This window comes from Microcebus murinus, chromosome 6 (genome assembly GCF_040939455.1).
Source record: "Microcebus murinus isolate Inina chromosome 6, M.murinus_Inina_mat1.0, whole genome shotgun sequence".
NCBI lineage: Eukaryota > Metazoa > Chordata > Mammalia > Primates > Cheirogaleidae > Microcebus > Microcebus murinus.
The window spans coordinates 79284034-79298871 of NC_134109.1; the positions used below are offsets into that span (position 1 = coordinate 79284034).

A 14838-nucleotide genomic window follows, 5' to 3' on the forward strand; every position below is an offset into this window, starting at 1 on the left:
GTGCTATATGAATTTTTCACTGATTACAAGGATGAGTCAAGAGAATTTAAGATTGATATGTGATGTAAAAGATTAGACGTGATTTAAATATATGTTAAATATCTATAGTAGTGTTATTTATACCTGTTTGGACATCTATTACTGTGTAACAAACCATCACAAATTTAGTGGCTCAGGCAACTCCACGTGCTGTCAGCTGGGGTAGCTCAAAGTCACCACCTGGGTCTGGAATCCAAAGGCTTGTTCACTCACACATCTGGCAATTGATGCTGGCTGCTGTCTGGGAACTGAGCTGGAACATCTATTAATATATGTGGTCTCTCCATGTGGCTGCTTGGCTTTCCACAGCCTGGCAGCTATGTTCCAAAAGTGAGCATTCCAAGAGGACAAAGCAGAAGCTGGATTGACTTTTTTTTCTTTTTTTTTTTTAGGCTAGTCAAGTGAAGCAATGAGAATGGAGAAAGTACAAAGAAATCTGTAATTGGTTGTGATCAGTTAGTTATAAACACCACTGCACTCAGACCAGCCTGCTTTGATTTGTAAGACCTAATCTCAGACATAGTATCATTCCTACAGTACTCAATTTGTTGAAGCAGTCACAAAACCACCACATTTAAAGGAAGGGGACATAGACCACACCTTTCAAAGGGAGGAGTGTTAGCCACATTGAAAGAAGAGAATGTGGAATGAAGATATTGTTGCAGTCATTTCAGGAAAATATAATCTGCCATAATATTTATTTGCCTTCTGAAAAAAATTCTTCAAAATCTCCCATTTCTGATATTTTTTCTGGAATTCAACCTGAGCAGATCCAAACCACATAAACTACAGTCCATTTCAATTACTTGCCATGTACAGGTGTTGTCTTTATTGTAGTTTGGACTGCTGTAATAAAATACCTTATACTGGGCAGCTTATAAACAACAGAAATTTCTCATAGTTCTGAAGGCTGGGAAGTCCAAGATCAAGGTACCAGCAGATTCAGTGCCTGGTGAGGGCCCACTTTTTGGTTCATAGATAGTACCCTCTAGCTGTGTCATCACATGGTAGAAGGATGCCTCTTCTATTAGTGCTTTTCTTTCTAATCTTTTAAGCCAGGGGTAGTGCTATGCTACCTCGCTGGCCCCCAATTACTGGGTTCAAATGATCCTCCTGCCCCAGCCTTCCAAGTAGTTGGGACTACAGGCATGAGCCACCAGGCTCAGCAGCTATTACTGCCTCTTTTATAAGAGCACTGATCCCATCCATGAGAGCAGAGCCCTCATGACCTAATCACCTCACAAAATTCCCATCTCCTAACATTATCATGTTGGTGATGAGGTTTCAACATATGAATTTGGAGGGGACACAAACATTTAGAGCATAGCAGGTGTTATGTTAATATGAGCTGGCCACTATTGACACCTGGCAGCAATCAGGTACACAGCCATAGCTGGAGCCAATAATTAGAATCACCATCCTACACATTTATGTGCTAGCTAATTTTTATCCAAAACTTTTTGAAGCTATAGTAAAAGCAGTTAATGGGAAATGGAGTAGAGTAAAAAAAAAAAAAATGGGCAAACTCTGGCCCTAGATAATGCTATTATACATAATATTTCCTTATAGTCCTCTCCCATAATAAATAGTATAAGCAGTCATCCTCCCAACTTAAAAACATCTTGTGTTTTCAAAGTTTTAAAGTTAGTTGTGTGACAGCTAATTTTGTGTGTCAACTTGGCTGGGCTAAGGGATACCCAAATAGCTGATAAAACTTTATTTCTGGGTGTGTCTGCGAGGGTGTTTCTGGAAGAGATTAACATTTGAATCAATAGACTGAGTAAAGAAGATCCAACCTCACCAATGTGGGCAGGATCATCTAATATGCTGAGAGCCCACTGCAATAGAACAAAAGGGGAAGAAAGGACAAATGTGCTCTCAATCTTTGAACTGGACATTCATCTTCTGCCCCTTGGACAATATTAGAACTCCTAATCCTTGGGCCTTCAGACTCCAGTATTTATACCAATGCGCACCCCTCACCCCACCCACACCCTGTGTCCTCAGGCATTCAGACTAGCTTTCCTGGGGCTCCAGCTTGCAGACAACATATTGTGGGACTTCTTGGCTCCATAATTGCATGAGAAATTCCCACAATAAATTCATATATATATAATTGAATATGAATAAAAATATAAATGAATTATTTATTATGAATACAAAAATATGTATATTCATATATATATATATATATATATATATATATATATATATATATATATAAATGGAAGGCCTCCTCCTACCTCCTATCACCTACACCACATCCTCATAAGCCCATACGTGGCCTTTGTTGTTATTGAGACAAGGTCTCACTTTGTCTCCCAGGCTATAATGCAATGGCTGTATCACAGCTCACTGTAGTCTTGAACTCCTTGCCTCAAGTGATCCTCCTACCTCAGCCTACCAAAGTGCTGGGATTTCAGGTGTGAGCCACTGTACCTGGCCCCTATGTGGCCTCTTACTAAAGGAGGAGAGAAGAGAAAAGTTAGAGAAATGGAAGTATTTTTGTGTTGGTAAGCCCAAGAAGCAGCCTACTGAGAAAAGAGGAGTTTGTATTGTAAAGTTTTCCAGAGGTGAAAGAAACAGAAAGAGTGGGGCCAAACAACGTGGCTTTATTTAGTGCTCCCAGGTGAGGTTCTTGGGTCCCAAAAGAGGGGTGGGCCTCAGAAGTCACATGTTTTGAAGGGATGCGGCCTTTTATACTGTTTGGGCCAGGCTAGGGACCTTTGGTAGGAAGAGCTGGGGATTTTCCATTGTGACCTTGGGTGGTCATTGAGAGATAGGAGGGGCTGGCAGTATTTGCGGAACCCAGGAGCCCAAACGTTTTTATCCAGGTGGGCATCTGGGTGTGGTTCTTCTCAGCGGGGCCTGGCAGTTTGTCCTTGGCAGGTCTGGTCTCCTGAGCCTTTTCTTTTTGATCAAGGTAGAGGAGGGGGCCCTTACAGTTATGTCCCCTGGCTACCCATCTGAAATAAGCAGTTCTATTCTCAAATGGCTATTTCTATGCCCATATGAAAAGACACAGATTATGCAGGTTATTATGTACATATTACTAATGTTTAACAATATCTCATTCTTCCCTTCTTCCAGGCATACAGAAGACTATATTTCTCTGCTGCCCTTACAGGTAGGCAGGGTCATGTGACTAATATGACTAATGAAATGTGAGCAAAAATGATGAGTCATTTGTGGGCAGAAGCAGTGAGAAGCTGTTTGTGATTCTTGAGTCTCTGTTCTGTTCTGCCATTGTGATTGTGGAAGGGTCCTCGTGTTGAAATGGAGGAGCCAAAAGATTGAAGTAGCCTGTGTCTCTGAGTCATCATATGGGAGGGCAGATTCCCTGGAGAGGCACCCAGACCCACAATAAATTTTGTATTAGCAAGAAATAAACCCTTATTGTATTAAGCAACCAAAGTTTTTGGAGTTGCTCATTATCACAGCATAACCCAGTCTATCCTGGCAGTTATCGCTATGGAAATTGGGGCCTGCATATTTAAGAGACCACAAAATTTTACTTTACTTACTGGGAATGGATGGTATCAAGTCATGACTTTAAAAAATGTGTATATTGGTAGTGGCAATAAGCATATCATAGGTCCTTGTAAAGTGAAAGTGGTAGCTGATAATAGAGCCTCTGGGCATCTTTGAATTGAAGTATTGGGCTTTTCATGTCCAAAACCATATTGGCCTCTGATAAACATGTTGTTTAAATAGCTTTTTATAATCAGTAGGATCAGCAAGCTAAAAAAAAAAAAAAAAAAAAAGAAAAAAAAAATAAATAAATAGCTTTTTGGAGAGTACTTAAGCTTTGTTCAGGCAATAAGCCATTTCTCTTTTCTTGGAAACCTAGATTGTCTCTTTACACGAGCAAACCTACTCTCTCAAGAGTAAAGAATCTAGCATGGTGGAACATGAATGTTGGAGTCAGTGAGACCTGGCTTACAATGCCTGTTCTACCATTTCAACTGTGGTCAAGTAACACCGGACAGTTACTTGACCTCTCTAAACTCAGTTTCCCCCTCTACCAAAGATAAAAATGCCTATTCTGCAAGGCTGTTTTGAGGACAATAAAATACTGAATTAATGAAAACTTCTGACAGTGTATGGCCCATTTAGGACATCAATTAAGGATAACTATATAAGATGAATTTTTGTATATTGATGTTTAAATAAGACAAATATCAAAGGAAAAAAAATCACCTTCCAACATTTAAAAAAATTCTCTCTATAGATTTAAATAAAATACTACCAAACAAACTGCATATTCAAAAAAAAGTTTAAAAATCACCTATTTTGCAATTAGCAAAGGACAGAATGACTTTTTGGGAAATTTTACTTAAAGATTTAGAGGTCCAGAATTTAGCCTTTACATTATTGGGCTAAATATGCTTGTTTTTATGGTTCTTAGTTTTGGGTACATTAAATTACCATCAAAGCAATTTTCTGTTTAAAAGATACTAATATAGCCCTTCATGTATTACAAATTATCCCGATATGTAGACTGGAAAATGGTTTCCTACTGATATGAATCTATGATTATATCTCCTAATGCAGTCTCCCAATTTCTAATAGTCTTTACTCCTACAGACTTGCTATTAAATTCATCAAGAATATCTGGGAAGGGGGACTGGGCAAGGTGTCTCATGCCTGTAATCCTGGTACTTTGGAAGGCCAAGACAGGAGGATTGCTTGAGGCCAGGAGTTCAAGATCAGCCTGGGCAACATAGTGAGATCCCATCTCCACCAAAAATAAAAAAATTAGCTGGGTACAACTGTACTCCTAGCTACTCAGGAGGCTGAGGTGGGAGAATCACTTGACCCCAGAAAATCATGCCACTGTACTCCAGCCTGGGTGACAGAGTGAGACCCTGTCTCTGAAAAAGTAATTATAAAATAAAATAATAAAAAATTTAAAAAAGCATACCTGGGAAGGTAGAAGTTGAATACCCCTTTCCTCCTCACCCCAGGAAGCTTCAGTAGTCACATACACACAGACACACATACATGTAGTGACCATAAAGCAACCAGACCAATTTTTAATACCAAATATGCCCAATTAAAATATTCATGAGTATTATCACCTTCAAACGAGTTGCCTTTTTAAAGAACTATTTAGCTGTTAAAGAATATCATGATTTCTCAGCACCTTTTTAGGACTCCTCTTTTATAGTTAACTTTAGAAGCTGGCACATTCTTTCCTGTATCCCTGATCATAATAAATATGTGTTTTAAGAAAAAATTTGCTCTGGGAGGCTAAGGCGGGTGGATCACTCAAGGTCAGGAGTTCGAAACCAGCCTGAACAAGAGCGAGACCCCGTCTCTACTAAAAATAAAAAGAAATTAATTGGCCAACTAAGAATATATAGAAAAAATTAGCTGGGCATAGTGGTGCATGCCTATAGTCCCAGCTACTTGGGAGGCTGAGGCAGAAGGATTGCTTGAGCCCAGAAGTTTGAGGTTGCTGTGAGCTAGGCTGATGCCACAGCACTCTAGCCCGGGCAATAAAGTGAGACTCTGTCCCAAAAAAAGAAAAAGAAAAAATTTGATTTTTTTTAAGAGCCAAAATTTTGGTGAATTAAGTGATCACGACAGTAATATCTTCTTTAGTAAAAGATGAGATCTGACTATAAAATACTATGACTCAGAGTCTGTCGTGGAAGTGATGGCACAGCTTTGGAATAAAAGTATAAACTTAATTTATTTCAAAATTTAAAGGACTGGAGTCATTTGGATATACAAATATATAAGTGCACAAAAACATCTACAAAGTAATGCAAAAGTCACTAAGTGATTTTTATTTCATACTTTCTTGAACACCAGGAGCAGTGTTGCCTGTTCCTGGCTGCCAGGCCACAGCATGTTGCAAGAACAAATGCCTTCACCTCTCAAAAGGAGAGGGGTAAAGATGGAAGGGCTAAAGAAATATTCAAAGAAGCAATGGCTAAAAAACTCCTATATTTGGCATAAATCATAAGCCTAGAGATTCAAGAAACAAGATAAACCAAATGAAATTCACACTAAGCAAATTCTACACAAGATAAACCAAATGAAATTCACACTAAGACACATTATAGTCAAACTTCTGAAAATGAAGAAATAGAAAAATATCTTGAAAGTAGCCAAAAAGAAGTACCACCTTACCTATAGAGGAAAAACAGTTTGCATTATACCAGAGTTCTCACTGAAATCAGGTAGGTCAGAAAGAAATGGCACAGCATTTTTCAAGTGCTGAAAGAAAAGAACTGTTGACACAGAATTCTATATCCAGTGAAAATATCCTTCAGGAAAAAAGGAGAAGGAGATTATAGTTTTACAATTTGGGGGACAATAACCAAAATCTGGGAATTTTTCCTTGGGAAGTCAAGGGCAAACAGCAAGACCAAGAGATGTAGTTTGGGAGAGCAGGGAAAGCACAGGGAAGTAGGGACTCTTCCGTGGAGGGGTGATCTAAAAGTTTAGGGAGAGTTTGGAGAATAGGAAATCTTGGGGTGTCCTGATGAGTTGGTTTGTGAACCCCAGGTACACAAAGACATTCTTATCAGGCAGGATGTTCCAAGGGCTTAGAGGTTCTCTCTCAGGAGCCAGTCAAGGGCTAGTCTTTTCTTTAGAGTGTGCAGAGTTTATATACATCCAAGCCTGCTCAATTAACCCTTTACTGCACATATGGCAACCAAATGAACAGTGTGGACATTGGATTTTGGTTCAGACAACTGTAAATAAAACAAAACAAAATAAAACAATAACCTTTCTCTTTCAATGGCTTATTAAAGTATATTATAGATACATAATGCATTGCATATATTTAAAGTATACAGTTTAATAAGGATTTTTCATTTGTTTTTGAGACAAGGTCTTACTCTGTTACCCAATCTTAGAGTACAGTGGTGTGATCATAACTCACTGCAACCTCAAACTCCTGGGCCTAAGTGATCCTCCGGGCTCAGACCCCTGAGTATCTAGGACTACAGATGCATGACACCATGCCCAGCTAATTTTTTAAAAAAAATTTTGTAGAGGCCGGTATGGTGGCTTATGCCTCTAATCCCAGCACTCTGGAAGGCTGAGGCGGGAGGATCATTTGAGCTCAGGAATTTGAGACCAGCCTGAGCAAAAGTGAGACCCCATCTCTACTAAAAATAGAAAACTTAGCCCAGCGTCAAGCCTCCCGAGTAGCTGGGACTACAGGCATGTGCCGCCATGCCCGGCTAATTTTTTCTATATATATTAGTTGGCCAATTAATTTCTTTCTATTTATAGTAGAGACAGGGTCTCGCTCTTGCTCAGGCTGGTTTCGAACTCCTGACCTCGAGCAATCTGCCCGCCTCGGCCTCCCAGAGTGCTAGGATTACAGGCGTAAGCCACCGCGCCTGGCCTCCAATGAGTTTTTATTTGTAAGTTAAGTCATGATTCAGGGTCCTGGGGGGATCACCATGTACCCAAGTCTCCTTTTGCTACCCTGGGAGAAGGACAGAGGTGGGCTGCAGCCAGTTCAGATCTTCTCAGGAAATGTGCCTTCTGCCTGGTGGTGGTCCCAGGCTGAGACCCAGGATACGAGGCAGAGGGACTTGTACACCATTCACACACAGAGACATCACCCCCCTTAGCAGTCATTGTCTTCTCACAGAGGTGGAAGTCTAGGTAGTTCTGCCAGCGGTTCCTGGTCTGGTTCCAGTTGGGGAAGCAGCAGTCAAAAGGGGCAGTATTGTAGTTCTTGACTTTGGTCTTGATGTCTTCTGCCATGGTGCTGACTCCTACAGACACCCCAGATGCACCTCGTAGCTCAATGTCAAAAAAATTTTTTTAAAATAATTTAAAAAAACTGTTTGAGGTTGCTGTGAGCTAGGCTGATGCCACGGCACTCACTCTAGCCTGGGCAACAAAATGAGACTCTGTCTCAAAAATAATAAAATAATAATAATAAAAATTAAATTTTTTGTAGAGACAGGGTCTCACTCTGTTGCCTATCCTGGTCTCAAACTTCTGGCCTCAAGCAATCCTCTTGCATCAGACTCCTAAAGCACTGGGATTACAGGTGTGAGCCACTGTACCCTGCCCTGTTTGACAAGTTTTGATATTTGCATATACCTGTGAGAATATCACCATAATTAAGATAATGAATGTATACATCATTCCCAAGAATTTCTTCTTGCCCTTCTGGAATCCCTCCATCTGGCTCTTCCATTTCCTCCCTATCCCCAGGAAAGTACTTATCTTCTTTCTGTTACCAAGTTTATAGTTTTTAGAATTTTACACAAACAGAATCATACCATATGTACTCTTATGTCTGACTTCTTTCATTCAACATAATTATTTTGAGATTTATCCATGTTACTGCTGTATCTATAGTGTATTTCTTTTTATTGCTTAATAGTATTCCATAGTATTGCTGTTCATCAATTAGTTTAATACCTCAATATGTCCATCACCTGGTTTGTTGGGTTTGTTTACAGTTTGAGTTTCTCACAAATTAAGGTGCCATGAACATTCACATACAAGTCTTTGTATGGACATAAGCTTCCATTTCTTTTGGGTAGATACCTGGGAGTGGAACTGGTATATTATACAAGTTATATATACAAATAAGTATATGCTTAACTTTTTAACTAACACTGGATAATAGGCCTAAATGTAAAACCTAAAACTATCTAGAAGAAACATGAAAACATAGAAGAAAATCTTTGGGTTAGGCAAAGATGTCTTAGATATGACAAGAAAATATGATTCATAAAATTAAAAAATGATAAATTGAATTTTCTCAAAAGGAAGACTATACTCTTTGAAAAACACTGTTAAGGCTCATGATTGTAATCCCAGCCCTTTCGGAGGCCAAGGCAGAAGGATCTTGAGGCCAGGAGTTCAAGACCAGCTTGGGCAACATAGCAAGACCCCATCTCTACAAAAAAAAAAAAAATACAAATTAGCTAGGGCATGGTGGTGTGTCTGTAGTCTCAGCTACTCAGGAGGCTGAGGCAGGAGGATCGCTTGAGCCCAGAAGTTCAAGGCTGCAGTGAGCTATGATTGCGCTACTGCATTCTAGCCTGGGAGACAGAGTGAGACCCTGTCTCTGAAAAAGAAAAGAAAAGAAAAGAAAAGAAAAGAAAAGAAAAGAAAAGAAAAGAAAAGAAAAGAAAAGAGAAAAGAAAAGAAAAACACTGTTAATAGAATGAAAAGGCAAGCCACAGATAGCGGGGGTCAGGGGGAATCTTTGCCTATCACATATCTGATAAAAGACTTATATCCAGATTATATCAAGAATTCTAATAAGACAAAACTTAATAAGAAAACAACCAGCCGGGCGCAGTGGCTCACACCTGTAATTCTAGCACTCTGGGAGGTCGAGGCAAGCGGATCATTTGAGCTCAGGAGTTCAAGACCAGCCTGAGCAAGAGTGAGACCCCGGCCTCTACTAAAAAAATAGAAATTAGCTCCTCCTCCCCCTCCCCTCTCCCCTTTCCCTCTCCCTTTCCTTCCCTTCTCTCCTTTCCTTTCTTTAAATAAATAAATAGAAATTAGCTGGACAACTTAAAAATATATAGAAAAAATTAGCCGGGCATGGGGGCGCATGCCTGTAGTCCCAGCTACTTGGGAGGCTGAGGCAGGAGGATCGCCTGAGCCCAGGAGTTTGAGGTTGCTGTGAGCTAGGCTGACACCATGGCACTCTAGCCTGGGCAACAGAGTGAGCCTCTGTCTAAAAAAATAATAATAATAATAAGAAGAAAATAACTAACTCAATTTTTTAAATAGGCCAAATATTTGAACAGATAGAAGAAATATGAATGACAAATAGGCACATGAAAAGTTGCTCAACATCATTAGTCATTAGGAAAATAAAAGTTAAGACATACTGAGATAGTACTATGTGCCCTTTACAATGTTTAAAATTAACATGACTAACAATATCAATTACTGGCAAGGATGTGGAATAACTGGAACTCTCATAAACTGGTGGGAACATAACATGATGCAACCATTTTGGAAAACAGTTTGGCAGTTTTTTATTTTTTGTTTAGAAATTTTGACCTTCAAATAATTCCAAACTTACGTAAAAGTTGCAAGAATCATTCAAAGAACCCTCATATATCCTACACCTAAATTCCCCCAAAATCAACATTCTACATTTGACTTATCATCATCTCTCTCTTTTTTTCCCCTGAATCATTTGGGAGCTAATTGTATATTTAATACTTCATTACCCCTTAATGCCACAATGGAATTTCCTAATAAGAAGTATACTTTCTACATGACCACAGTATAACCATTAGTCAGGAAATTAACACTGATATAATACTGCCATCTAATCCACAGACTCCTTTTAAATTTTGCTGATTGTTCTGATTATGTCCTTTATAGGACCAGCATCCAGCACAGATTCTAATTTTGGACAAATGGAAAAATTTGAACATAGATTGAGTATTAAATAATGTTAAGAAAATTGTTACATTTTAAGGTGTAAGAATGATATTATGTTATATTGCTTAAAAGTTCTTTTCTGTTAGCAATACATACTTAAGTATTTATAGGAAAAATGATATAATGTTTAAGAGTTTCTTTAAAACACTCCTGAAAGATAGGTAGAAGAGAAGAAACAAGATTGGCAAGATAACTATAATTGTTGAAGCTGAGTGATGAGTACAGGGTGGTTTATTATCATATTTCCTCTATTTTTATGTATGTTTGAAATTTCCATAATTAGAGAGGTTTTTTTTCTAAAAAAAATAAAAAGACCAATGGAGAAATGGAAGAATTTTAAGGATTGGAGTGATATGATCATATTTGTGAATCAGAAACATTCCTCCGACTGCAGTAGGAAGGATGGCTTAATGTGAAGCAAAAATGAAGACAGTGACTGGTTAGAGAGCCACTGAAGTCATCCAAGGAAGAGGTGATGGTGGCCTCAATTAAGTGGCAATGGGCTGAAATGTAATAGATAGACTGAAGAAATAGTGACTCTCTGGATGTAAGAGTTGAAAAAAAGTGAATCCAGAATTACACTTAGTAGTGTGGTACCATTTACCTAGTCGGGATCACTGGAAAAGGAACAGGTCCCCAGTGGCGGGAAGGAGAAGATTTTTTTAAGTGGCCTTGGGTCAAACTAGTACATTTGTGTAATCTGGCCAGAACTAAGTAGATAGATGATAGTAAGATACCTACATAATCATTATTTAGTGAACAGTGTAGAAGTAAGCGAGGTGGACAGAAAAAGCACATCACTTAAACCTAGCTTGGGATAATGTGATATTCTAAATGACATGCGGCATTAGTAGGCAACAGAAAATGAAATGCAATGAGAATATCTGGGTGGATAGCTTATTTTATAAACTTGAAAAAATATAATTGGAGGCAGGATATAACAGAAAGACTCCTTAAATTCACATTAAGTGAACTGGGCAGGGAACATAATTCTTTTCATGGGAATGTAGCTCATAAAGATGTCTGAATGGAAAGACACTTTTCAGTTGAAATTACAAGGTGGTACTGGAGATCCTCAAAGCTCAGGAATGTAAGGGGACAGAGAACATGCATGGGATGTTCAATCTGTGTTAACAGGATGAGCTTGATGGTGCTAAACTAGGGAGAACGAGGATGGTGGTGACAATTTTACTCCTAGTAGTCTTGTTTGGGAAGCTTCAAGGTGAGACTTTAAGAGACTTGAGAACCCATCAAAGTCAGCCCTTTAAAAGTTGCCTCTCACTAGCCATACCAGAGTGGAAGAGTTCCAGCAGGCACTTCTGTTAAAGAGACTTGTTCCGTGAAAACTATACAACTTGGTGTTTTCATTCCTAAATGTATGATTGATCTCCTACATTCATGCAGTTCCTTTACTTTCTTTTTTTTTTTTTTTTTTTTTTGAGACAGAGTCTCGCTTTGTTGCCTAGGCTAGAGTGAGTGCCATGGCGTCAGCCTAGCTCACAGCAACCTCAAACTCCTGGGCTCAAGCGATCCTTCTGTCTCAGCCTCCCAAGTAGCTGGGACTACAGGCATGAGCCACCATGCCCGGCTAATTTTTTCTATATATATTAGTTGGCCAATTAGTTTCTTTCTATTTATAGTAGAGACGGGTCTCGCTCTTGCTCAGGCTGGTTTCGAACTCCCGACCTCGAGCAATCCACCCGCCTCGGCCTCCCAGAGAGCTAGGATTACAGGCGTGAGCCACCGCGCCCGGCCCCACAGTTCCTTTACTTTCATTCCCACCAAAGGATGTGAGCAAAGCCTATCTTCCCGCTTCGCCTGAGCTCCTCCAATCGCTGAGCCAGCCCCGAGCGCAGAGCCCCGCCCACGAGCCATCCCCAGCGCAGAGCCCCGCCCACGAGCCCGTCCCCAGAGCAGAACCCCGCCCAGGAGTCCGTCCCCCGCGCGGAGCCCCGCCCACGAGTCCGTCCCCCGCGCGGAGCCCCGCCCACAGGCCCGTCCCCCGCACGGAGACCCGCCCCGGAGCCCGGCCGGGGCCCAGCGCCGCCGCGGCACGGCCGCCCTGCCTTGGCCACAGCGCTGCCATGGTTGGGGGCCGAGGGGCCCCCGGGCGCGGCCGGGACGAGCCTCCGGAGAGCTACCCGCAGCGACAGGACCACGAGCTGCAGGCCCTGGAGGCCATCTACGGCGCAGACTTCCAGGACCTGCGGCCACGCGCGCGCGGACCGGTAGGAACGTGGCTCATCCGGCCTGGGCTGGCGTTCCCCGGCCTCCCGGGTCCCCGGGCCAAAGCCGTGACGCCTCCAGCTTGGGCCGTCCCTTTAGGATCCTGCAGGCTTTTCATCCTCCCGATTCCACTCTCGCTCACTTTTTGTCCTTGCACCCGCAACTGGTCTCCAAAACCCCCACCTGGGCCGAGTTCTCCTACAGCCTTTTTCCCAAGTCGGCTCCTCTCTCTCACTTGGCACTGCTTTTATTCTCTCTGACACCCCATAACATCTTTGCCTCCTTGCAACCTTCCCTCTTTTTCCCTCCTGAAAGCCCTGGAGGATTACACAACAGCGCATTCCTAGGCACCGGTTGCTACTTTGTTCTAGGAACGCTTTTTGGGCGCTCAAACAGGCCTTCTGCCCTCAATCAGAATCCTCTAGTCTCACTCATGTATTCAAAACTACACCACGTAATTCCTACTTTACTCCCTAGGCATCCTCACTGTGTTTTCTGCTATGGAAGAACCTTCTGTACCTTCCTCGAAGGCATTTGTCTGAGAGTTCAGAATACATTCATCTTAGCTGTAACAGAGAGGGAGTTAACTTAGTCTAGATTTTTTAAAATGGCATTTAGTTTACAGTATTATTTACCTTTTTGTCTGGAAGTTAAGGCGCATTTGTCTGGAAGTTAAGGCGCATTATAAGCTGCTGATACTAACATTTTCCCCCCTTCCTTGAAGAATCAATCTACTGAACCAATGTTTCTGAACAGTTATTTAAGAAGTATTACCTTACCTTCATCTGCTTTTAATTCTGGCATTTCACAGCATCTGCCTTATCTACACATCCAGGATTTCCTGAAAAAATGGCATCTTCTGGAGCTGTCATGCCAAAATATTCTCCCTCTAACCCACTGTACTTCCTCCTGCCTTCACTAAATATTGTTTTAGGCATTGGAAATACAGCTGTGGACAGAGCAGTCAAAAACCCCTGCCCTCCGGTAGCTTACATTTTAGTGCTTAATTTCAAGACTTATTTTTAACCTGAAGTAGTAAAAATATAAATATTCCCCTTATAAGTTTCTGGTGATCTGTTTCCAAACATTGAAAACCAGGAAGCAGCCCCATTAAGAAGACAAAATAGGTGTTAGGAAGCGTACACTGGACTCTGCAAAGCTACTGAGCTTCATTCGGAACCAGTTCGTTTACTTTTTACAAGCTTAGTTATTTGCTCCTAAGGCTGCAGAAAAACCAAAGGGAAAAAGAAGCTGCTTTTAGGTATAATTTACAGCTGGTGGCCTGATAATAAGATAGAAGACTAGACAAACCAAAACTAAAATTATAAAAGGCAGGCAGAAAAATTCAAATAGCTGTCTGTGGTGTACAGGCCAAATGGCCTCAACACTTTCACAGGCCCTGCAGGCAAGTAATTGATGGTCACAGGATGAATCAGAGTACTTATTTTCACCTGCTATTTGCCAGTCTTCAGGGAAAAGTTATGCAGGACCACAATCCTTTATGTAAAAACTCTGTAGGCCTGATAGGTTTCAGAATTCAGAAGTGTTCCTGTTCGCGTTTTATTGTGTGTACATTGCACACATTACCTAACACCTTCCTCAGTTTCTGGGACAGCATCCCAAATCAAACACAGAAATTTATGAATGTTCAAATTTCACACTGAACTGGATAAATACCGCTAATAATCTCATACCAGTTCAGACTAAATTTGCTGCTGACAAATTCAGGTCAGATTTTTAAAAACTTTTGGGAGGGATTTCTTGTAATATAAATTTTAGTTTAGTAGTAAATGTATATCATTTACAAATAAACATTTTGAATCAACATTTATAAAACACTTTAAACAGTTAAACTAAATATTTTAGTATATACTAAAAATTATTTTGCATTTGAAAAATGTTGAGACACCACTAGCTTAAAATATAATCTATAATTTATAGATAGTTATAAATTATTAACTTACTTATTTTGGCTAGCTTTCTATATCAGCAAAGGATCTCCTTTGTAATTTGATAGTTATTGCAAACTTGTCTCCAAAAAGCTTGCTTCTGTTCCTGGACTCACCAGTAGAGTATGAGGGTGCCTGTTTTCCTAGATAATGACCAACATTGTATATGTCAGACTTTCTCGTCTTCGCCAGTAGATAAATGAAACATACCTCA

The 14838-nt window shown here is 40.5% G+C and overlaps 1 protein-coding gene and 1 pseudogene across 1 annotated transcript in view; one reads left to right on the forward strand and one right to left on the reverse strand.

Annotated features, from left to right (window-relative positions):
- Positions 1-7528: 7528 nt before the first annotated feature.
- Positions 7529-7902, reverse strand: LOC109730554 (cytochrome c oxidase subunit 6B1-like; annotated as a pseudogene).
- A 4554-nt stretch (positions 7903-12456) lies between these two features.
- Positions 12457-14838, forward strand: part of EIF2AK4 (eukaryotic translation initiation factor 2 alpha kinase 4) — a 96701-nt gene continuing 94319 nt past the window's right edge. Inside the window, exon 1 of the mRNA XM_012766389.2 lies at positions 12457-12677. Within this exon, the coding sequence (XP_012621843.2) occupies positions 12534-12677 (144 nt within the window). The 5' untranslated portion in view covers positions 12457-12533. The remainder of the gene's footprint in view (positions 12678-14838) is intronic.